We start from the raw sequence: 24,481 nt of genomic DNA on the forward strand, positions 1-24,481 counted from the left end.
TTTCTGTTTCTCTTAAGCGTGGTGTTCTTTGATGTGTAATAAGAAGATTCTTAATCGTCCTAATGCTTTCGTTTTTAGCTTGATGTAGGAAGTGGGTGTTCTCACCTTGTAGTCTGTTTTTATTTATTTTTTCCTTTTGAATTCACTTCTTCGAGTTATGTTTATCTGGCTTCTACTAAATGATCTAGGTTGCTCTGAGTATTGATCTAAAAAAGAAGTAACTTCATGTCAGGATGCAGTTCCTGCGAGGAGGGAAGTATGGTCAACCTCAGGATCACGTTTCCAAAATGAGGCTGGATTACACACAAGGTGCTAGTTCCCTAATGATGTTGGATTAGACACAAGGTGCAAATTCCCAGATGATGCTGGATTACACATAAGCCAGGTGGAGTCGTCAGCTGTTCGTGTCCTCGTGGCATTAGTAAAGGCTGAAAGAAAGCATGCAGCAACCCTTGAGAATGTAGCTGAGTTCCTGAAGAAGCGAAAAGAGCAATCAGATGCTCTCTTCACCCAAGCCAAAGAAGAGATGGAAGAAGCCAGAAATAAGCTAGCAGAGGCAGAGCAGGCTAGGCATCTCCTGCTATCTAAAACTGTTGTCAATACAAAATTCCCTTCGTAATAGCTAGTTTCAAATGTTTATCTAGTCAGCCTACCTATTGTGATGTCCGTGCATCTACTGATGTGGCACAAAATGTTTTTTTCGGGTCATGTAATAACAGCAATTACTTTCCAAACAATAACAGACGAAGCATTGGACATGGTATAGTTCACGCGCAAGCCCAACATTCCAAGTTTCATACATAATGTCCACAACCATGATTCACTTCAAAGCCAAAATATGTGAGGAGAGTTATAAATAAAGAAAATCATCTACTAGTTCTTGCTACCAGTGCGAGCACAACAAGTCAAGACCATGCGTAAATATATTTTAGTTATTTTTTGTGTTCTAAAATGCCTACCGGCTCGCGGAAGGACGTGTTGCCGGCACACGCGCGGATTCAATGAGTGCTTAGCCGGGCCTGCATCGAGTGCGGCCCTCTTCGCCGGCGCACCGGTTCAATGCCTGCGCTATGAGAGGTCGCGTCCGTGTCAGAGCAATCACTCCCTCCAGTCCTTTTTTGTTTGGGTATAACAAAATCTCATTTTCCATTCACATTTTAGTGGTAGGAGTTGTGCGTGTGTGTTTGTGAGAGAGAGAGGAGACGGTAGTCGGGGTTGTCTGATCGGTAAACAAATGAATAATGTCAGTCTGGGATGGAGACGAAAAGGAGACCGCAACAAATGTTGTGTCTAAAGAGAGATAGAGAGAGTAATTTTAGTGGTATGAGTCATATGTAGAGACATATAGGGTGTGTGAGAGAATCCCATAGAGGGAAAGACAAAGTGAAAGACGAGTGGAGACTGTGTGTTTGGCGGTGAAAAAGAAAGCTTAGGTACCGAGTGATACCAGAGAACAGTAGAGACGTGAGAGATAATGAAAACCGTGTAATTTATAATGATAGGGAGAGTGTGACACTTCTCAAGGGAGACATCGAGAGACCATGTTTGCGAGGATAGGAGCAACATGAAGTGAGCGTGCGGGTGAGCTAGAGAAAAGAGAGTGATAGCTACCTGAAGGAGCATGCATGCGAGAGAGATGGGCGTGAAAGGAGATAACAAAAAAGGCATTCAAATATTTGAATTCGAGATGATGATACATGTAATCCATACTCGAACCAAAATTGATCTATCAAACATGCATACTCATATGAATTCACGCACATCTATGTTATTTAATATGTAGATATTACTGATCCATACATTTTAGTAGAACATAATTTGGTTAAATTTTTTCGAATTCAACCTTAAGATTTCGAGATCGTTGTATTTGTAAATCATATTATACATATAAAGGAGCAGAATTCTTTGTTGTGCTTTTGAAAGTATATATATATATATATAAAATGATGTATATAGAATGTAATTACAATTGAAAATGGATCCCGCTCCAAAAAATAGAATACAAACGGGATTCGAATTGAGTTGGCACGGTAAATGTGCACTCTGCAAAATTTGAACGAAGCGGGGAAAGTCGCAGTAACTGCCCGAAACCAAAATCTGCGTGATGGAAATCACTACTGCCTATCCCTACCACGCAAAGCCTATATGATGGATTTCTATAGGTTTCGATAGGGGTAGGTTTGTAATTTCACCCAAACGTGATGTAACCACCTCTCACCCGGATTCATACACGGTGGGCGCCAAAACACAGTGTGTCCTCGGCCGAAATCGACCCCCTCCCTGATTCATATTCATACACGGTGGGCGCCAAAAACAAACTCTCGTCGGCAAATATTCGGTGTATGCGAGATTAACGTCCTATCCCCAACCGACTAGTTTTGCTGTGATGTAGTAGAAATTTGAAACGGGGGCTAAGTTTGTAAATTTCCTCGCATTTGAGACAAGCGCGCCCTAAATACATGGTTCCCCCTTCCTCTCTACCTCCCTTTTCCCCATTCGTACTCCGTTGGTGCCAAAACACCCTCTCCACCCCACCCTCCTCCGTCCACCGCCGTCCGCCACCCCATCCACCGCCGTCCTCCTCCACCATGCGGTGCTGATACCCCGACGCCGCCGTCCATTACAAGAGATCGACCTCTCTCATCTACGGCTTCGGACCGGGATCCTTGCATCCCGTCCTCTCGCTTCATCCCCGCCTTCATCCACCTTGCCGGCGCCGCTCCTACGACCATCTCGTCCACCGCGCCCCGCCGCCACCGTATACCCTCCTAGATCTGCTTCCACGCCGCCGACAGCCATCGCTACCACATCACCATCAAATTCTCAGCAAATGCATACACGGTGCCGCACCAGAGGCGGTACTCTTTCGTATCTGCTCAACTTATTTATCGCAGCAAGAAAATAGATCGCCACTGCTTTACTCTGATTTTTTGTCTTGGTTGCGAAGTTGCCTTTGTCCGTTTTGCACCTTCAGATCCGCCATGGCACGCTCAACACCATACTCGCAATGCTTATGGTTTTCCCCTTTTATATTCCACACTAGTTAAATCACAGTAGACTAAATTTCAAAATTGGGTCAGTTGTTTTTTCAGAGCTCGCCGGAGTTCGCTGGTGCGATCGAAGGGGCTTGGGTGGTTGTGGGGCCTCGCTGAACGAAGAAAACTCGATGCGGGTTGGGGTTGGGGTGGGGGTGGGGGTGGGGGTGGCGGAGGAAAAAAGGCGGTGGGGGCCGATGGTCCGGCCGGCGGCCCGTGCGGTGTTCTGTATGGGAAGAATCAGAGACGAGGAAGAAGAAGGGTTAGGAGACGTAGGATCTTCATCCAACCGCCTGAAATGGTCGAGAGACAGCTAGGAGTTGCATTCTTAATGCGTTCTGGTTCATCATGTGTGGGCACTGCGCAACCAACATTTTATTATCCAAAATCTGCTTGCTCTTCTTTACCATGTTCCTCTTCCGTTCTTCTTTAATATGTACTCTCTCCATTCCTAAATACAAGTCTTTGTATAGATTCCACCATGGACTACATATGGAGCAAAATGAGTGAATCTACACTCTAAAATGTACCTGGATACATCTGTATGTGATCCATAGTGGAAATCTCTACCAAGACTTATATTTTGGAACGGAGGGAGTATGATAGTAGTACAGTATGTTCCTTGTACTGAAGATGAGCAGGGACATTTGCAGTGTAGAGGTCTATACGGTCAGTTGTGATGGACACTTTGAGCCTCTTTGATTCGTAGGATCTTGTAAACATAGGAATAGGATTTGTAGTGGCCTGCCCACTTGAATCCTATAAGAATAGCAAGGAAATGCGGGGAGTTCTGTCGCCTTTGAGAGTTACATTGATATTAACAGTACCGCACCTTCACTTGAAGAGAGCTGGTATCCGAAGCCTTTCTAGCCGTACCGGCAATACTAGCACATATATTCCAGCAAGTTCCACTTTGCTGATTTTACTCTGATGCTTAAGGTTTTCTCGTTATATCTACACTATGATCTGTGTAGCTGCTTTGTGTCGCACTAGCAGCAGTCCACTCTTGAAGCTAAACACTGCAATGACTTACAAAATTGGCACCAAGGCATTGAGTGCCATTCTGGATGCAATGAAACTCACACGCTCCTCACCTGTTGATTCTTCTTCAGAATATGATCCTAATGACTATTCTAACCTCGAGGAGTCAAAGGTAGATGGCCTCTCCTGTTCACCCATCAAGGTGCCTGTTCTAATTTGGCAAGGTTTTATTGATTGCGCGTATCTTGCATATGTTGTCTTGCATTTCTTCTACTTTGTTGCACCGCCATCTGCTTAGTTTACTCATCATATATGTCGAGATGCCATGCCCATCCATTATCAATACATATTCCATCTGTCATCATACCATGTTTTTCCACTCAAATGCTGTTCTTGTGCATCAGACATCAAAAAGGAAGAGGGTGATTGCCGAACCTGAAGGAGCACCAGCAAAGTCCTTGAAAAACGTGGTGGTGCCGGAGAAATCACTGGCCACTTATATTGGCTGTACAACCAGTGACACAAAACGTAGGACCGACTCCAGTAGACTGTACCCATACTTCACTGGCCACACCACTAGCCCCACCACACAGGATCTGCACTCCAGCAAAAGGTATACCGATTTCATTTGCCATCGCACCAGCTGTACCACAGAAAAATCCCACTCCAGCAAAAAGTACAGCAAGTCCACCGGCCGAAGACCTATCCCAACTGCAAAGACGTCCAATTCCTGCAGATTGGAACCCCATTCCATTTATTCCCAATTTAAAAGACAATGCTTTCAATGTTGTTAGGGACTACGTGCATATATTCCCATCATGGGAAGATTATTGTGAAGACAAACACCATTTTCACATCTTCCTGTCCAACTTACGTGTAAGTGCTATTATTCATGGCTATTATTTTCCTGTTTTCTGCTGATTGAACACATCAATAATTTACATTACATTGTTGTAACTAGGCGAGGGTCAATCTAGATAGTCATGACAAGCAAAGCTTGCGTGTGCTTTTCAAGGAAGCATTGCAGCAGTATCGGTGTTACCTAAGGAAATCACACTTTGATGGCAAGTCTATAAATGAATTTTCGGTGAAGTTTAGAAGACATTGAATGGGAAAACCTTGTTATGCACTGGCCTCGTTCCCAAGATGAGGTATTGTCTATGAAATCACATGACAATTTGAACTTCTACTTTTCTGCATGTGCCTTACGGATCTTTTTTGCAGGAAATCTGCTCGAAGAAGAATTCCGGTTTGACAAGAACGACAGGATATTGCAAATATGTTGCCCGCTGCTTTGCTCTTGTTAGTACCTGTTGTCCTGTATCACTGTACTTGCATACATACCTCGTTCATTATGTGACAGCAGTATGCATGATAGCTTGCTTATCAATTGTTCGCTCCAAATTATCTGATCTGTATGAATGGTTACAATAGTGTAGAATATATCCAATGTCAATGTTTTTTAGCTCTGCATTGTTCTTGTAAGTACATGCTGTCCTTTATCAGTGTACTTATAATGACAGGTAGTTGTTCATGTACCATCACTCTGCAGCTTATCTTCCTTTGCCCTCCATTTTCTACACATCAGATCTATATTTACTCTTACCATAAGGTTGGTACTGAAGAAGTTTAGCTGTGCATTGCTCTTGGCTGTACCTTTTGCATGTATCGCTGCACTTACATGTATAGCTACTTGGTTATGTAGCATAACTCTTTATCTTATCTTAAATATTCTCCATTTTTTGTATATTATCACATCTATATTTACTCTTAACAAAATGTAGAATAAAGGCAATGCTTTTGAAGAAGATTCTGTGGTAAACTTCTTGAATTGCAACCCCATCAGCATGGACAAGGACTTTATAGAGCCTGTCTTCACCAATAATGTAAGTTTGTCCATCTCAAGCCTTCAAACTTTGTTGTATATATTTGGTTAGGCATGACTGCAACAGCTATTTATTTTTGGTGTTTGCATCAAATTGCTTTTTGAAAGTTTATTATATGTAGTTCATAAACAAAAGTTCATCCTTTCTCAATTTAAGTTTTCAGTTGTACAACCAAGTTCCTTCTTTATACCATGTAAATTAAACTATACAGAGCAAGTGATCTTCTTTTGCACTGCATGTATGCTTCTGTTCTTCATCTGTAATCCAGTGGTGTGGTGAACCTACCCACTACAGCACAATGTCATATTCTGCAATGTCTTAACTATGAAAAATCACTACAAGAAATATGTTAACTTGTGACCACCACTATTGGTCACTGAAAGGTCACAAATTTCCATTTGCGACCTTTTTGTGACCAAAAACAGAAGGTCAAAAGCTGGTGGTCGTAAACTGACTATAGCGACCTTTCTTCTGGAATGGTCGAAGACGTTTACGACCAAAATACGTCTACTATGGCGTTTTGGTCACTAGCAACCTCCCTAGGCCACGTAGGCATCCAGCGTGGCAATCTGACATGGCACAAGATTTAGCCCGGTCCAATTCGATTTTCTACATGGGCCTAGCCCAACAATTCGGCCTTTTTATATTTTTTTCCTATTAATTTTAGTCAGCCACATGGGCCAAGCCCTACATTTCAGCCTTTTTATCTTTTTTTTCTGCCAAATTATGTTTAACCAAATGAGTCTAGCCCAATGTTTTTCAGGCTTTTTCTTTCCTGGGCCTTGGCCTTTCCACATTCATTTATTTTCGTTTCATTTTTTACCCAAAATATTTGTCCAATATAATTTGATCCTTGGCCTTTTAAGGTCCAACTCCAGCCCATTTAACGAACATTTTCAAACCAGTTTGAATAACAATATGAATCACCACCAATTAGCTGAATATTACAGAAATATCTCAAAACTCACATTCTACAAATTTCCATCACATCCGTACTTTATACAGATCCAAGCAACCTAGAAATACTCTAGAACAGGAAAAGAATAATTAGAACTATCTAGTGCTTCACAACAAGAAAACATGTAGTCTGCTTCTTCAAGTACTGCTTCTTCCTTAGCAATGACAGGCTGATGCAAAACATCTGGGCATTCAAAAGAGAACAAAAAGTATGTCACTGATATAATAAATATTACACGAATACTTTTAAAATAAAAACTAAAAGTACATGAGATGGAAACAATTAATTTGAGATGGAAAGTTAGCCAACAGAATTTATATAGAAGTTCTTTTTGCAATACAATTATCTTATGTACATATGAATGACACCCAAGTAATTTGAGATGGAAACAAGTACATCTAGCAATCTAACATGTATAGTGGCACCAGCAAAAGAGCAAGACACGGAAGAATTTTAGCTTTACATAATGTTTACAAGAACAGGACCCTGATACAGGATTTAGCTTGTCCTCAACACTGTTAACAAGGTACTGAAAGTAGCTATGTGCATCAGCCTCACCACGTCTTATCATGAATTGGTTGCTTTTAAAAACTATACTATATTTCTGGACAGCAAACTAAATAGACGGCTGCTCTCAAACCGTACATCCAAACAAAGCAAATAAGTACTCTACGGAAACCTTAGAACATGCTTTACAACTCATATGTAGAGGCCAACTTGAAATTATGAGCATAACGAACTCGTTTTTTAGTTAGAAGCTCGCTGTCCAAACCTGTCAGGTAGTGCAGTTTTTTAACTGAACCAAATTCAGTTTACACAGAGGTAAGGAACTACTTCAAAAACTGAGGTAAGTAAGGAAAACTACTTCAAAAACAGAGGTGCTAACTATGTTTACACAGAAAAACTGTACTATATTTCTGGACAGCAAACTAAAATAAACGGCTGCTCTCAAACCGTACATCCAAACGAAGCAAATAAGTACTCTACGGAAACCTTAGAACATGCATTGCATCTCATATGTAGAGGTCAACTTGAAATTATGAGCATAACGAACTCGTTTTTCAGTTAGAAGCTCGCTGCCCAAAACTGTTAGAAAAGCGTATACATAGATTCAGACCAATTGGTAAAGCGTATAAAATGAAATTTCCGCTGATTCAGTAAAGCGTATAAATAGATTCAGACCAATTGGTAAAATGAAATCTACTCCATGAGATTTAGTCAACTTTAGGGAGCATCGCAGATTCAGACCAATATTTGCAAGCATGTAAATACTGGTTCAACACTAGGGAGTACTGACTTTTGGTGGCAGCAAGAAAGCAACTCAATTTGGCAAGCAGTGATATGCCAAGTGAATTTAGTCAAACATGCAAGTGAATTTAGAGTAGTAGCACTAGGGACTAGGGACTGACAGCAGTAGCACTAGATTCAATCAAGTGAAAGTGAATTTAGAGCAGCAGCAAAATCAGGGAATGTGAGAGAGGTAGAGGGAGGCTCAACCATGAATTGCTGCTGCCCCATGGTTGGGTATGTAATTGTCGCCGCTCCTCCTTGTGGATGCCGAGGTTGGGGACGCCGGATCCGTGCGGGCATCCACCTCCCATCCGCACCAGCTGAAGCAAACCATAGCAGATGAACATCATTTAAACAGCAATGAACATCATTCAGATGCTTTAGAAGCATAACAGAGTGAACATCATTCGCATGCTATTCAGTACGATATCTCTGATTTTTCAACTAAGCAAAACATGCATACTGTAACACTTCAGTACGAATGTACGTAATGTCTCTTCCATCATCATCTTCTTGCGTAACAACAAATGAGAGGATGCACACATTTTAGTATCACCAATCAGTTATCTGCTAACATACAAATAACCAGACACATCTTTACTGATAAACATGACATAGCTATCAGCCATGTGGAAAAGACAAGCTTATGATGTTACATGCCGATTACAGAGGAGTATTTTCATGGAACCTGAGCCTAGAGAAGAGAATAAAGGATAAGCAGTGGTTCTATAGCAGCCTGGAATATGTGGACGCATATGCATACTGAACAAATGGTACAAGCAGTAGGGGACAAAACATCACAATGAGTCATGCTATCGCCAGGCTTAAATTGTATCCTCATTAGATACTTTGATGTTGATGGTTCCTGATAAGTATGCGCAACCTTGTACCGAGCGACAAATTAATGAGATGCTTGATGTCGATGGTTTATACAACCTTGCACCCATCGACAAATTAATGAGACACTTGATCTTGATGGTTGCTACACAACCTTGTGCCTATCAGCAAAATTTTGGTACTGTAGAGTACGACTAGCTATCTACGACGGAGCCGAGGGAACGGTTGCACGGGTCGATTCCTCGATTGCAGTGTCCCTAGAGATCCCAAACGGCTATCCTGTGTAGGACACGTTTCCAAATTCTGAAGGCAGTAGGAACCATAGCAAAACGATTTTATTTACTTGGAAGCGGCTTTGTATGTTCAGTTAGCATAGCAGATAACATTTGCGTAACACTTCAGTATGAATGTAATCTCACCAATCAGTCTGGAACTGCAGGAATCTTGGCATGCACACATTTTAGCAAGCGTCTTCCCTGCGATGGAAACAGCACCGACGAGAGATGTCAAACACAAGCCTCACGAAAATTTAGAACAGCAAGGGACGAGTACCGGACGACAGCAGGAAGAAACCACACCTGAGATGTAAGGCTGCAAAACATCGGCATCGCGGACGCCCGTCCATCCAGCCAGCCAGCCTCCGGCAATGGCGGCACGCGAGGTCACCAACCACGTATGCATGCCCAAGATGAATGTAATCAGTCTAGGTCCCGCCGTACATGAGAGGAGATGGAAGACTTGGCAAGGACAGCGTACATACCTTGGGCATCTAGGTCCCGCCGGAGATGCACCGTCGTCGACGACCACTGTAGTAGCAATCTCCGGTGTGGTCCGGTGTGCCGCACCAGACCGAGAGCAGGCGGTGGATCCCGATGCGGCCGGCCTCCATCACGCAGGTGGGTGCGGATCCGGCGCCGCCGTCGTCGGAACTGGTGCGCCCCATCTATCCATCCATGGGTGGGCGTGGGTGGGTGGATCCGTGGAAAAGGGGGTTTCCATGGGTGGATGGACGAGATGAGGAGGGAGGTCGGCCGGAGGTGGGGATGGGGCCGGAGACGGGGAGACGAGGTCGCCGGTGGGGGGGGGGATCGGCGGCGGAGGAGATTGGAGAGGAATCGGGGGTGGGGAAGAGGAGCAGTTTGCGGGCAGCTTTGCGGGGCTCCACTCGTGAATCTGGGCATTGGCTCGATCTTGGGTCAGCCTCGACCTTGTCTACGGTGAGGGTCGTCGACGGTGGCGGTGGGGGTGGGGTTGGGGGCGGCTGTGGGGCGAGAGGGGGAGAGTGGATCAGGGGAGAGGAGTGTATCGGGGAAGTTAGGTTTGGGTGAGAGGGTGAGGGGGTGAGGGCTGCCGTTGGATCCAGAAGCATCCAACGGTGGTTGAGGCATGATCCGCGTGATATGCCTATGAACCAATCATAACGCACTAAACAAGTTGCAGATTTTTTTGACCATATAAATTGGTCATGATTGATTACATGCAAATTTTTCATTTCATTTTTCAATGCTCAAAATGAGTTTTTTTGTGAAAGACCTATCAAATATTTGTTCAAATGATGCCATATTTTGCACAAGTTTACATCTTAAATTGGCAAACAACATTGACAAAGGGAGTTTTTATTTCTTTTGCATGAAAAAACAATTTTCCATTTTTTGAGTGCTTAAAATAAGTTTTTTGTGAAGAACCTACCAAATATTTTTTGTAAAATTTTACCAAATCAATTTTCTAAAATACTAGGCCATATTTAATGAACAATTGACCAAATGGTTAGGTGTTAAAGTTTTGATCCACCTCTGGTGAAAAAGACAAATTTCCGCCGTTTTAGGTGGAAGCGGGGCAAATTTGAACTGTGGCTGCCTCATAGTTTGCTATTTATTTTTTTCCAAAATTTATTTCTAGGTACAAAAGTATCTATTTAATCAGAGAAACATCAAAAGATTTCCAAGATTCAACCACTAGCTAGGAACGGTCAAGCCCGTCGTTTTGATCACATTTTGAAACGAGCATAAAAAATTCAAAAAAATTGAAAAATTGGAAAACCTTCGCATTGTGTCATTATATGTGGCCAAGTTCCTAGGAAAAATAACAAACTTGTAATACGGCAATTATTTTAAAAAAGTGTTCTCAGAAACGAGCTATCACATGTGGAGATCAATGGCTTTCAAGTCAAATGATTAATCTTATGGCCACATTCATGGCATAGTTTGCTCAAATGATCTCATATTGTGCACAAGGGTGCATATTGGAATGGCAAACAATGTTGCCTAAGGAAGTTTTCATTTTCTTTGGACGAAAAAACTATTTTCCATTTTTCGAGTGCCCAAAGGGAGGTTTTTTTGTGAAGGACCTCCCAAATAATTATTGCAAAATCGGACCAAATCAATTTTCTAAAATACTAGGCCATGTTTAATGCATAATTGACAAAATGGTTGGGTGCCAAAAGTTTTTATCCACCTCTGGTGAAAAAGACAAATTTGTGCCGATTCAGTAGGAAGCGGGACAAATATGAACTGCAGCTGCCTCATAGTTTGTTCTTTATTTTTTCAAAAAATCATTTCTAGGTACATAAGTATCTATTTAATCAGAGAAACACCAAAAAAAATCCAAGATTCAACCACTAGCTAGGAACGGTCATTCCCGCCGTTTTGACCGCATTTTGAAACGGGCATAAAAAATTCAAAAAAAATCAAAAAATTGGGAAACCTTCGCATTGTGTCATTATATGTGACCAAGTGTCCAGGGAAAATAATAAACTTGTAATACGGTAATTATTTTAGAAAAGTGTTCTCATAAATGAGCTATCATGTGTGAAGATTCATGGATTTCAACCCAAACGCTCAATCTCATGGTCACATTCATGGCATAGTTTGTTCAAATGATCTCATATTGTGCACAAGGGTGCATCTTGGAATTCCAAACAATGTTGCCAAAGGGAGTTTTCATTTTCTTTGCACGGAAAATTCATTTTCCATTTTTCGAGTACCCGAAATGAGGTTTTTTTGTGACGGACCTACCATATATTTGTTGCAAAATTGTACCAAATCATTTTTATAAAATATTAGGACATATTTAATGCACAATTGACAAAATGGTTGGGTGTCAAAAGTTTTGATCCACCTCTGGTGAAAAAGACAAATTCCCGCCGATTCAGTTGGAAGCGGGTCAAATTTGAACTGCAGCTGCCTCATAGTTTGCTATTTATTTTTTCCAAAAATCATTTCTAGGTACGTAAGTATCTATTTAATCAGAGAAACATCAAAAGTTCTCCAAGATTCAACCACTAGCTAGGAACGGTCAAGCCCGCCGTTTTGACCGCATTTTGAAACGGGCATAAAAAATTCAAAAAAAATCAAAAAATTGGAAAACCTTCGCATTGTGTCATTATATGTGACCAACCAGGAAAAATAATAAACTTGTAATACGGTAATTATTTTAAAAAAGTGTTCACAGAAATGAGCTATCAAGTGTGAAGATTCATGGCTTTCAAGCCAAATGATCAATCTTATGGCCACATTCATGGCATAGTTTGTTCAAATGATCTCATATTATGAAAAAGGGTGCATATTGGAATGGCAAACAATGTTGCCTAAGGAAGTTTTCATTTTCTTTGGACGAAAAAACCATTTTCCATTTTCTGAGTGCCTGAAATGAGTTTTTTTGTGAAGGACCTACCATATATTTGTTGCAAAATTGGACCTAATCAATTTTATAAAATACTAGGCCATATTTAATGCACAATTGACAAAATGGTTGGGTGTCAAATTTTTTGATCCACCTCTGGTGAAAAAGACAAATTCCCGTCGATTCAGTTGGAAGCGGGTCAAATTTGAACTGCAGCTGCCTCATAGTTTGCTCTTTATTTTTTCCAAAAATCATTTCTAGGTAAATAGGTATCTATTTAATCAGAAATACATGGTTTGATGGTGAGACATCGAGGTTTGGACGGTGGCCAAGGGCCCCAACTCTAGAGCGCGTAAGCTCGCATGCCCGCCGCGTGGTCACCACGTGCCCGTGGCGTTGCCATGTGTTCTGGGCAGCCTAGGAATGTCTAGTGGGTTGGTCACTCCCCAGGTAGGTGCTAGGAAGAAAATCACAACATAAGATTCTCACGAGGAGACCGATCGATGCTCAAACATGAATAAGCAGCCAAGTGTTTGATTTGCGGTACGGGAAATGCACATGGCTAATGGGCGTGAGTTTTGTCTGAGGATGATCAGTTACTAAGAAGACCGTATTCACAAATTTTCACCTCAAAAGGAGGAGCCTAGGTGGTACTTGCTTTACAAAGTACCACACTGGACATAAATACGAATATTGAAGCTGGGCTCACAATAATGAATGGATTGAGTTGGCATTTGGTGGAGGATGGTTATTTGGGCGCAGGAAAGCACTGTAGAAAATGGATACCATTTGGACATGCCAAAGTGGTACTTCCTTCACAAACTGTTGTTCTGAACAGAATAGGAAAATGAATATTTTTGAATTATTTTTGAACTAGGAAAGGAAGGATTTTACATATTTGACGAAGATATGACCCAAAGAATTTATGAGATTTTTTTGGGAATTTTTGGAATGACAGAAATATAGGTTGCTTCACAACCTAGGGCAAAAACTGCCACATGGACATGAAACATAGGCAAAACTGATCAGATGGCGCCTAGTCATCGCAACCCACCACAATTTACAAGGCTATGACCATCTATATTGGTCGTTAACAACTAGAAATAAGGTAGCGCACTAGTGCTATTTGCTTTATGACCATTTCGTGTAAGGAAATTATGACCTTTCTGACCAAAATGGTCGCAATGGTTTAGGGTTTGGAGCCCCCCAGACAGCTTTTGACCAATTGGTCTAAAATGGTCATAAATTTATGACCAATTCTTGGAGGGTCACTGACAGAAGGTCATAAGTTAACATATTTCTTGTAGTGAATGTCATATCATTCTACTATTATTTAAACCGTCTCTTTATTTGCCAATCTAAAATGGTATAAATTGACAGCACACTAACCATTGATACTTATGAGTTCTTGATCTATAATCCAGTGGTGTCGTGAAGCTGCCAACTCCTTCACAATGTCATTTCCTTCCAGGACTTGACCTGAACAATACCATACTGTGTTACTGCAAATTTAAACTGTGTCACTTTATTCGTCAGTAAGAAATGTGATGAATGGTCAGCACTGATACTTTTATGTGCAAAACCTGTCATCTGTCTGCTTGTTTATCTTTCACAGTGAGGAAGATATAAGTGTTGAACAAGCGCAGTCTCATCATCTTGCTCAGCTGCTTGCGCTGCAGCTCCCCAGCAGGGCTAACCTTTCTTGAACTCTATTGAAGTGTTGTCGGTTTTGTATATTATTTTGTCGGCGTGTTTATTTGCACTGGTGGTGATCTTTGATGCCCAGTGTATGTAATCTGTTGTCTGCTTGTGCTTTATTATCATAGTGGCGAACTTTGATGCCTAGTGGATGTAATATGCCGTAATTTCTTTATTGTATAGTGTAGGTTTTTTCTTATTCACGTTGCTGCAGTTATTTTACTATATATATATCATGTCTTCGCAGTAAACCGGCCAAATCGTAAAATTACGGTACATAATCGGGCCGTCATGCAATCACGATGTAGGTTGGGCCTGAAACGCGCCGATCAGCTCACGGGCCGGCAGCAGCCCGAAATGAACCCCGGCCCATGATTGTGCGAATCAAATCACGGGCTTTTAACATGCCCAAAAATTGTCTCGGTCCTTGTTTGGCCCAATCAGATATCGGTTGCGAGCAGGCTGGATGCAAACCGGGCAGTAGTTAGGCCCAACTATATGATGGGCTTTTAACAGGCTGAAATTAATATAGGGCTGAAATGTTAAACGGGCCCTTAACAGGCCAAAACTAATATCAGGCCGAATTACTAAGTGGGCCTTTAGCAAGTGGGCCCAAAGCATAGTGTCTAGTTGATGGGCCGAATCTGATATGGGCCATAATTAGGCTCAAAACCACTTAAAGGGCTGGACCTGATCTGGGCCGTAATTTGGCCCAGAACATGGTAGGCTTTTAGCGGGCCGGATCTCATATGGGCCACTATTAGGCCCCGAGCGTGGCAGGCCATTAAAAGACCGTATCAAATATGGGCCGGCATTTGGCCCAAAACATGGCAGCCAGTTAACGGGCCGGCCTACTAGGGTCCTCAAAATCTTGTGGGCCTACAGTTGGGCTGACCCATTAATGTCGGTGAAATCTCGTGGGCCTTTAGCTGGGCCGGCCCATTATGATCCGCAAGAATTTTGTGGGCCTTTACCTGGGCTGGCCTATTATGGCACACAAAAATCTTATGGGCCTTTACCTAGGTCGGCCCATTATGGCCCGCGAAATCTTGTGGGTCTTTAGCTGGGCCAACCCATTATGGTCCGCAAAATCTCGTGGGCCTTTAGCTGGGCCGGCCCATTATGGTCCGCAAAATCTTGTGGGCCTTTAGTTGGGCCGGCTCATTTAAACTTGTTGGGCCGTGCCACGTGTCGACGTATCATAGGCGCCTTCTGTCCAGTGAGTGGATGACATCTGTCCCGTCGATGAGCCGACACGTGTTTCCTCTAGCCAATGATGATTTTACACGTGGAAAATCCCCATTGGTCGGGGCTGTTAACGGGTTATCGGATCCAAAACCCGACCCGATAGCTTAACGGCGTTCCGTTACGGTGGATGCCATGTGTCGGTCACCCTTGACGAAAGCACTTCTGTGATGCGCGATTTATTGTCATGGAAGTGGACACTTCCATGATGATAATTTTGGTAATGTCATGGAACACTTCTACGGCAGCACAGGTATGACTATCTTGATTCTGTCATAAATTTGTCATGGATGTACATGCATGACAAAAAAAGCGACCTACTATGACAAACACGTATCATCACGGAAGTGTATTTTTTTTGTAGTGCTCTCGCCGGATCTGGGGGTCGGAATAACTTGTCCTTGAGCAGGAAGCCGGTGGTGGATCTCTGCAGTCAGATATCTGGCTGCCCTAAGTTTTGTAATATCCTCCTCTGTAACAGAGGAAGCCACCCATCGACCTTGAGAGCTGGATCCGGACATGATGGGAAGGCTGAAAGCAATGGAGTCGAACCTTGGGTGGTGGAACTCGGGGTTAGGAAGGCTGAGGAGAAGTTTGGCATAAAAAGACGGCCCTTGGTTCTTTATAAAGGTCTCCGGTATTGGACGCCTCCTCCTAAAGCCTAAGAACCAGCCTATTCCTAAGGAATCTTCCCCACATGACGGTTTGGTTACCCACGTCCGTATTGATGAAAATCCCGCAATAAGGGGACACGATCCCTGCTTCGACAAGACGTGCCAGTAAAAACCACGCCCCCAAAACGTGGAATGGCGGGACAGGAAACGGTTCGAAATAAAGGCCGGGAGGGCGTGACATCACATTATTAAAGTTGCCAGGAGATCGGATTCATGGAAGTGTTGTACCCTCTACAGTTGTGCGTTGTAGATCCGAACACGTTCGTTTCGTCCGAAGACTATTCGAGGGTTCGGAAGGAGGAACCCGCCTTGCAATGCCGAAGACAACACTACGCGCCAGATACCTTGTCATTGAAGCCAGGTTCAGGGGCTACTAAGGGAGTCCTGGACTAAGGGGTCCTCGGGCGTCCGACCTGTTTATGGGCCAAACTGGTGGGCTGTGAAGATATGAAGACCGAAGACGGTGCCCGTGTTCGGATGGGACTCTCCTTGGCGTGGAAGGCAAGCTGGGCAAACAACTATGAAGATTCCATATTATGTAACCGACTCTATGTAACCCTAGACCCCCCGGTGTCTATATAAACCGAAGGACTTAGTCCGGATAGGGTATACTCAATACCGTAGTCATACAAGCTAGACTTCTAGGGTTTAGCCATTACGATCCCGTGGTAGGTCAACTCTTGTAATACTCATATCCATCAATATCAATCAAGCAGGATGTAGGGTGTTACCTCCATCAAGAGGGCCCGAACCTGGGTAAAACTCCGTGTCCCCTGTCTCCTGTTACCATCAACCTTAGACGCACAGTTCGGGACCCCCTACCCGAGATCCACTGGTTTTGACACCGACAACCCTTCCTTAGGAAGAGCATACGCCGGACTATATCCGAGGACCTCGCCGGCCATGCATCGACCAATCCGGCCCCTGACCCTGCCATAAGGACTAGGGTTGATACGGGTAAAAAGCCGGATTGCCATTTCCATGAGGATTCATATAATGTATATGTGACAAATTCCGAAGTGGAGAGCGCAATGAATCATCGGCGGCGGAAAGAGGCCATGCGCGACCCAAGTTTCACCGAAGAGGCATTCAATGCCCTCAGTTCTGCGGATGCATATATCCAAGCTGCTCGGGATGGACTTGTCGGAGCCACTCACCAGCTTTCAAAGGATATGCAGGTAAGAACTATGTATAGAATCATGTGCCAGTAGTCCCCGAGACTTGAAGCAATTATCCCAACTGATTTAAGGGTCATTTATATTATCAGGTACTCACGGCGAAAAATAACACGATGTCCAAGGAGCTTGAAGAATGTCGGACCAAGCTAACTGTTGTCACCACCGAACTGGAAAATTTGAAGAAATCCAAGAAGGCACCGGATGGTAAGCACAACAGTGTCCGGAAAATATGGTTCTGTCCTAACAATGATTTTTGAATATTCATTGTTTTGTTTACAGTAGCAGAATCAACAGATCAGCTGGAGGAGAGGCTAAAGGCTGCTCAGGCGGACAAACAACGTGCCGAAGGGCAAGAAGCCGCCAGTCAACGTGTATTAACACGGACCATTAATGAGAAGAACAAACTACACGATGCCAACATCAAGCAAGTCGGAGAGCTAAAGGACGTAAGAGCCCAACTGTCGGATGCCTTGAAGGAGAACAGAAAGCTGAAAGGCGGCATATTTAGTATGTCCTTGAACCTAACTTTCATAAGATCCCCTAATGGGAAGTTTTATGAGATTTGGTCCTGTAGGTTTGTTAACTGGGCGGCCCGAGGGAGATGTGTCCGGATTTCAAGGCGACATGCTACAAGAGCCATCCAAAGTGCACGAGCGAGCTCGGAAAGCAATGAGGAACATGGCTAAGGATTTACGGCCATCCGATTCTCCTCCAGGAATGATGGGGGAGCTCGCGAATATATTCAAGGGAGCTCGTCTTCGTTTTGAGCTATGGAAGGCAGCAGCATGTCGAGAAGGTGCACGAGAAGCCGGGGCCATGGTGAACACACGATATACCGAACTTGACAGACAAGAAATTCCGGTTAGCCTGGTGTACTACCAAGTAAAGATAGCCGCCAAATTCTCACAACAGGAATGTAAACTAGACAGCCTGATAGATGGCATAGATAAAGCGTAGGCGTGTGATTTCATGTAACAAGACACTTTATCATCAACTTATGTCCGACCGAATTGTAAAAGATTGTCATGGCAGACCTTCCGCTTTGACCTCCGAAACCCAAGGGTTGGAGTGTTTCCGAAAACTATACTTGTGGGAAACACCAAGTATGTTCGGAAACTAGGCAATCCGGCCATAGTGCTTGAATAGACAAACTATATTCAGGGAGTTATGTTATATTACTTTTTAACGTAAGAAACATCTTCCAAAGAGAATAGTTCTGTTAAGGGTTCCTCTCCATGGGTCAGCATGCATTATGTATGCATGCCTAAGCCGTGATGCGAAAGAATAACATGAGTCTTTGTATTCTGATAGTTTATATTGCAACGAAGGTAGTTCGTTGTTTGTCCGCCGACCAATTATTCCCTTAAGAATGCTAGCTTTCGACTTCACCCGTCTGAGGTACATGTCCAGATGACCTGGTTGTAACAATCGCAGAGGTGCTCCCTTTATGCCCTAGCCGAACAAGCGGGAACATAGGGCATAAGCACAGGAGCCAGGCAACCCAGCTTGGCAAAAACTTAAGTCATAGAGGTGCATATAATGGCGAGGACAGGACACATATGAGAAAACAACACATATATGTGATGAGCTTTATGCTCAAAATAATAATAAGCTTCTATTGAGAGAAGCCCCCAGTTATGGTGGGGGATGTACATTTAAGGATGTATACCCCTCAAGTGTGCGGCTTACCTGAACATACGCTAGAAATCGTGTAAAACAAAAATAAAAAAGGAAAAAACTGAAAAGGGGGGAAAAAGGGAACGAATAAAGGTATGTGTCCGGACTTAGGCGTAGAATCTTCGGAGCCTAGCAACGTTCCATGGGTTCAGCTCTAAGCGATTATCCGATGCATTGTGATGGCGATAGGCTCCTCCGGTGAGAACTTCATCTATAATGAAGGGACCCTCCCATTTGGGCTTGAGCATGTCCTTTTTCTTCTCTGGTAGGCATAGAACGAGTTCACCAACATTTTAAGTCTTTGCTCGCACTTGTTTGCTTTGGTATCTTCGAGCTTGTTGTTGGTAGAATGCGGAACGAGCCTTTGCAACATCGCGCTCCTCCTCCAGGCCATCTAAGTCGTCCTGCCGATCGAGCTCGGCCTCTCTCTCTCCTCATACATGCGCACTCGAGGTGAATCATGGATAATATCGCAGGGCAAGACAGCCTCTGCGTCGTACACCATGAATAATGGTGTGTATCTGATGGTGCGATTGGGCGTGGTCCGCAGCCCCTAGAGTATGGAGCCGAGCTCCTTGACCCAGTGCTTATCTGACTCCTTTAGGGATCGCACTAGCCTGGGTTTGATGCCGCTCATTATTAGGCCATTGGCCCGTTCAACTTGACCGTTTGTTTGGGGGTGATACACGGAGGCGTAATCGAGTTTAATACCTAGATTAGCACACCAATTTTTGACCTCATCGACTGTGAAATTAGAGCCATTATCCGTGATAACTCTATGTAGGACACCATAATGGTGTACAACGCCGGAGATAAAATCTATCACTGGTCTGGCTTCAGCCGTTTTTACTGGTTTAGCCTCTATCCACTTAGTGAATTTATCCACCATAACCGGTAAATATTTCTTCTTATGGCTTCCCCCTTTAAGGGGTCCGACCATGTCTAGCCCCCAGACCGCGAAAGGCCAGGTAATAGGGATTGTTCTTAGGGCTGTGGGTGGCATATGGCTTTGATTGGCAAAGAGCTAGCACCTGACACAAATGCTGCACAAGGGCCTGTGCATCTGCTCGGGACTTGGACCAAAAGCAACCTATACGGAAGGCCTTGCTTACGAGGGACCGAACTGCAGCGTGATGGCCACCGAGGCCAGCATGTATTTCGGCCAAGAGCTGCCGCCCCTCCTCTTTGGAGATACATCTTTGAAGAACTCCAGTAGTGCTTTTCTTGTAGAGTTCTCCTTCATGAATTTTGTAGGCTTTGGAGCGTCGAACTATGTGACGGGCCTCGTTCTAGTCATCAGGGAGCTCCTGCCTATTAAAGTAGGCTAGGAAAGGTTTGGTCCATGGAGTGATTACCTCCATGATTACATGGGCGGAAGGTGTTGGCTCGATGCCCGAGTCCCCGGTGATATCCGAGTCATCTTCGGCATCCGGGGGTGTGGTCGGCGCTGGACTGGTATTTCTGCTCTCGTCCTGCCATACCACGGATGGCTTGAAAAGCCTTTCCATGAAGGTTTTAGGTGGGACGGGGTCACGTTTAGCGCCCATTCGAGCATGGATGTCCATTGCGTGATTGCTCTCTCAGGCCACATGGTGGAATTCAAGCCCTTCAAATCGAGCTGATATTTTGAGTACGGCGTTGCGGTAGGCCACCATCTTCAGATCTTTTGCATCGAATTCTCCGTTAATTTGAGATGTCGCGAGGTTTGAATCCCCTCTCCCCTCAAGGCGTTGTATTCCCATAGAAATGGCCATCCGAAGCCCATGCAGTAATGCTTCATATTCTGTCGCGTTATTGGAGTCCGTATACATGATTTGTAATACATAACAGACTGTGTCCCCTGTAGGGGATGTTAGTATGACACCGGCCCCCAATCCGGCTAACATTTTAGAGCCATCAAAGTACATCACCTAGTTAGAGTATCTGTTGTACTCTTTAGGGAGTTTAGCTTTTGTCCATTCAGTGATGAAGTCAGCCAACACCTGAGATTTAATAGCTCGGCGTGGCTTCTATGTTATTTCAAATGGCAAGAGTTCGATAGCCCATTTGGCAATGCGGTCGGAGGCGTCTTGGTTGTTTATGATGTCGTTGAGTGGAACTTCGGAAGCCACCGTGATCAAGCACTCTTCAAAGTAGTGTCGCAGCTTCTGAGATGCCATGAAAACCGCATAGGCTATCTTTTCATAGTGCGAGTATCAGGATTTGCATGGTGTAAGGACCGCCGACACATAGTACGTTGGTTTTTGAAGTGGGAATTTGTGTCCCTCTTCCTCCCGTTCGACGAAGAGCACAACGCTCACCACCTGGTGAGTTGTGGATATGTAGAGCAACATAGGCTCGCCGATGTTTGGTGCGGCAAGGATTGGGTTGTTTGCTAACAAGGTTTTTATTTCTTCCAATCCAGCTGTTGCCGCATCCGTCCATTCAAAGTGGTCGGTGCGTCGGAGCATGTGATAAAGTGGCAATGCCTTTTCAACTAGTCTGGATATGAAACGGCTCAATGTTGCCACACACCTCGCTAGCTTTTGGACTTGTTTTAAGTCTGTTGGCATTGCCAATTGCGACAGGGCCCGGATTTTTGCTGGTTTGCTTCAATTCCTCTGTTGGACACAATGAACCCGAGCAATTTTCTGGCTGGGACTCCAACGACACATTTTCCGGATTGAGTCGGATATTATATGTCCAGAGGTTGTCGAATGTGAGCCGCAGATCGTCCACCAACGATTCGATATGCTTAGTCTTGATGATTACGCTGTCCACATATGCCTCCACCGTCTTGCCAATTTGTTTTTCCAGGCATGTTTGAATCATGCATTGATAAGTGGCGCCGGCTTTTTTGAGTCCGAAAGGCATAGTGTTGAAGCAGAAAAGGCCCATACGGCGTAATGAATGCCGTTGCGGCCTGGTCGGATTTCTTCATCTTAATCTGATGGTATCTAGAGTATGCGTTGAGGAAACACAGTGAATCGTGTCCTATAGTTGCATCGATGATTTGGTCAATGCGGGGCAATGGGAAGGGGTCCTTAGGGAAGGCTTTCTTGAGGTCTTTGAAATCGACACAAAGGCGCCAGGATTTGTCCTTTGGCACCATGACCGGGTTTGCTAACCAATCCGGGTGTTTGATCTCTCTAATAAACCCGGCTTCAAGTAGTTTGGCTAGCTCCTCCCTCATAGCTTGTCGCTTGGGTTCGGAAAGTTGCTGCAGCATTTTCTTGACTAGCTTCAACCCCTTTATTATGTTGAGGTTGTGCTCGGCCGGTCTGCATGGGATTCCTGGCATATCCGAAGGATGTCAGGCAAAGATGTCCCAATTCTCGCGCAGGAAAGCTCTTAGAGCGGCGTCGACCATCGGATCCAGCTGTGCTCCAATGGCTGCTGTTTTATTAGGATCCATCAGGTGGACTTGGAATTTGACTATGTTGTCTACTAGCTTGAAAGAAGTGGACTTAGGCCTTTTATCGAGGATTACATTGTCTCTATCCACTGTGGAGCGCAGAGCGGTGAGATCCTCAGCAACAAGGGCCTCAGATAATGTGTCGAGGGCCAACGATGCGGTTTTGTTTTCGGCGTCGAGTGCTATGTCCGAATCACTGGTGATAGTGATAACTCCATTGGCCCCGGGCATTTTGAGCTTCATGTACCCGTAATGGGGTATAGCTTGAAAGCGTGTGAATGCATCTCGCCCCAACAGGGCGTGCTATCCTCTGTTGAAAGGTGCCACGTGGAAGATTAACTCTTCGGACCTGTAGTTCTCCGGCGTGCCGAATACTGCATCAAGCTTGATTTTCCCGAGCATCGCGCTTCTCGACTGGGGATAATGCCTCGAAAGGTTGTACTGCTTTGCTTGATGCGGCTCTTGTCTATTTGCATTTTATCGAGCGTGTCTTTATAGATGAGGTTTAGTCCGCTGCCGCCGTCCATGAGCACTTTAGTAAGCAGAAAGCCGTTGATGATTGGGTTTAAGACCAAAGCGGCTGGTGCGCGGACTGATCGAGCCCTTGGTTCGTCATTGGCGGTGAAAGTTATCGATGTATCGTTCCAAGGATTTACTGCGGCTATTTGCTTGATTTCGGCGAGGTCGCGGAGTACCCTTTTTACACTGATTATTTGAAGAAAAGGTTTCGAAGACTGTGAAGACGTTGAGATCGTCGTCCTCTAGAGCGTATTTCTCTGAGGTTGTATTGGTGAGGATAGTCTCACCGCTCTTAGCCACCTGCCGGAGTACCCAACATGCCCGAAGGTTGTGCGTTGGTTCAGAATTTGGCGTCGGGTGTATCTGACAGGGCTTGTCAAGCCATTCATCAAGGAAAGTTATGTGTCCATTTAAGGGCTGGATTTTCTTGTCCACGGGATGATGACCGGGTGCCCCACGAGGGTGCATCCTTTTTGCCCGTCCGGTGGGTGGCTTAAAGGTGGGTGGTTCCCACCGGGCTGTCTGGGCTTTCCAGGCGCTTTCCATTGCGCAATATTTTTGTACTATATGCGCTAATTCTGCAAAGTGCAGTATGCGGCATCGGTTGAGGGCATTGAGGATCCCCTCATCCGTACAATTGCGGCAGAATACTAAAACCGCGTCATCATCGTAGAAATCTTTGATCTTGTTTTTAACAAGGAGGAATCTGGCCCAAAAGTGATGGACTGTTTCCTGAGGTTGCTGCCATGCGTACATTACGTCACATATGTCCGGAGGACAGGAATTTCTTGGGGAGTATTGCTTGTGGTGGGTGGGCGTGCTGAAATCCGAACCCCGGCCCACTGCAGAATCCGGAGGTTGAAGAATTTCTGAGGTTACTAGCCCGGGATCCGGAGTGTCCTGGGGGTTCTGAGGCTCAACGCCTGGTTCTATGTTCGGAGGACAGGAGGTCTCTTCCCGAAGATGGGTATCCGGCTCGCAAGGCTCAGGAATTCGAACATAGCTTGTTCTCAGCATAGGGGGAGAGGCATCCTCAGCTTGTTCCTCTACAACCGCCATCAGATGGGTGATAGGTGGGGACCTAATTTCCCTCTGATCGGGTTTAAGCCCAATCCAATCATAGTCTGTTGCGACCCACAGGGCGGCGATGCGATCTAGCAGTTCATTCAAAGATGAAATATCCACCGGATCCATCTTGTCGGAGTGTTCGAGGCCGATGCAGAGATGATTTTTGGCAATTTGGGGGACCGCCTTTGGCTTAACTGTCAGCCGGGCACCCATGGTAAAACTGCCGAGCTAGAGGATCTGCCCAGGATCTAGGGCCCTTCCAGAGGTGATTTTGTCATTGATGACAAGGCGAGCCATCGATCCTTCTATTGTCGACACAGAGGAACTCTCAATGAAAGCACCAATGTCGGTGTCAAAACTGGCAGATCTCGGGTAAGGGCCCCCGAACTGTGCGTCTAAGGATCGAAGGTAATAGGAAGC

At 44.6% G+C, this 24,481-nt stretch overlaps 1 protein-coding gene across 1 annotated transcript; it reads right to left on the minus strand.

Annotated features, from left to right (window-relative positions):
- Nucleotides 1-6,921: 6,921 nt before the first annotated feature.
- LOC125521070 lies at nt 6,922-9,747 on the minus strand. The gene is made up of 4 exons (XM_048686128.1): nt 9,566-9,747; nt 9,407-9,463; nt 8,358-8,470; nt 6,922-7,043 (listed from the first exon to the last, which is right to left on the minus strand). Exons 1-4 carry the CDS (start codon nt 9,666-9,668, stop codon nt 6,960-6,962), a joined length of 357 nt encoding a protein of 118 aa, XP_048542085.1. The 5' UTR covers nt 9,669-9,747; the 3' UTR covers nt 6,922-6,959.
- Between the last annotated feature and the right edge of the window lie 14,734 nt (nt 9,748-24,481).

This window comes from Triticum urartu, chromosome 7 (genome assembly GCF_003073215.2).
Source record: "Triticum urartu cultivar G1812 chromosome 7, Tu2.1, whole genome shotgun sequence".
In the NCBI taxonomy this organism is placed as follows: Eukaryota; Viridiplantae; Streptophyta; class Magnoliopsida; order Poales; family Poaceae; genus Triticum; species Triticum urartu.

Bases quoted from the DNA above. Each gene is read 5' to 3' on its own strand.
- LOC125521070 (XM_048686128.1), bottom strand. From the start codon at position 9,668: ATGCATACGTGGTTGGTGACCTCGCGTGCCGCCATTGCCGGAGGCTGG. The intron at 9,464-9,565 runs GTGTGGTTTCTT...TTTCCATCGCAG, and splicing joins TTTGCAGCCTTACATCTCAG to GGAAGACGCTTGCTAAAATG. The intron at 8,471-9,406 runs GTGAGATTACAT...GGTTTGCTTCAG, and splicing joins CTGCAGTTCCAGACTGATTG to CTGGTGCGGATGGGAGGTGG.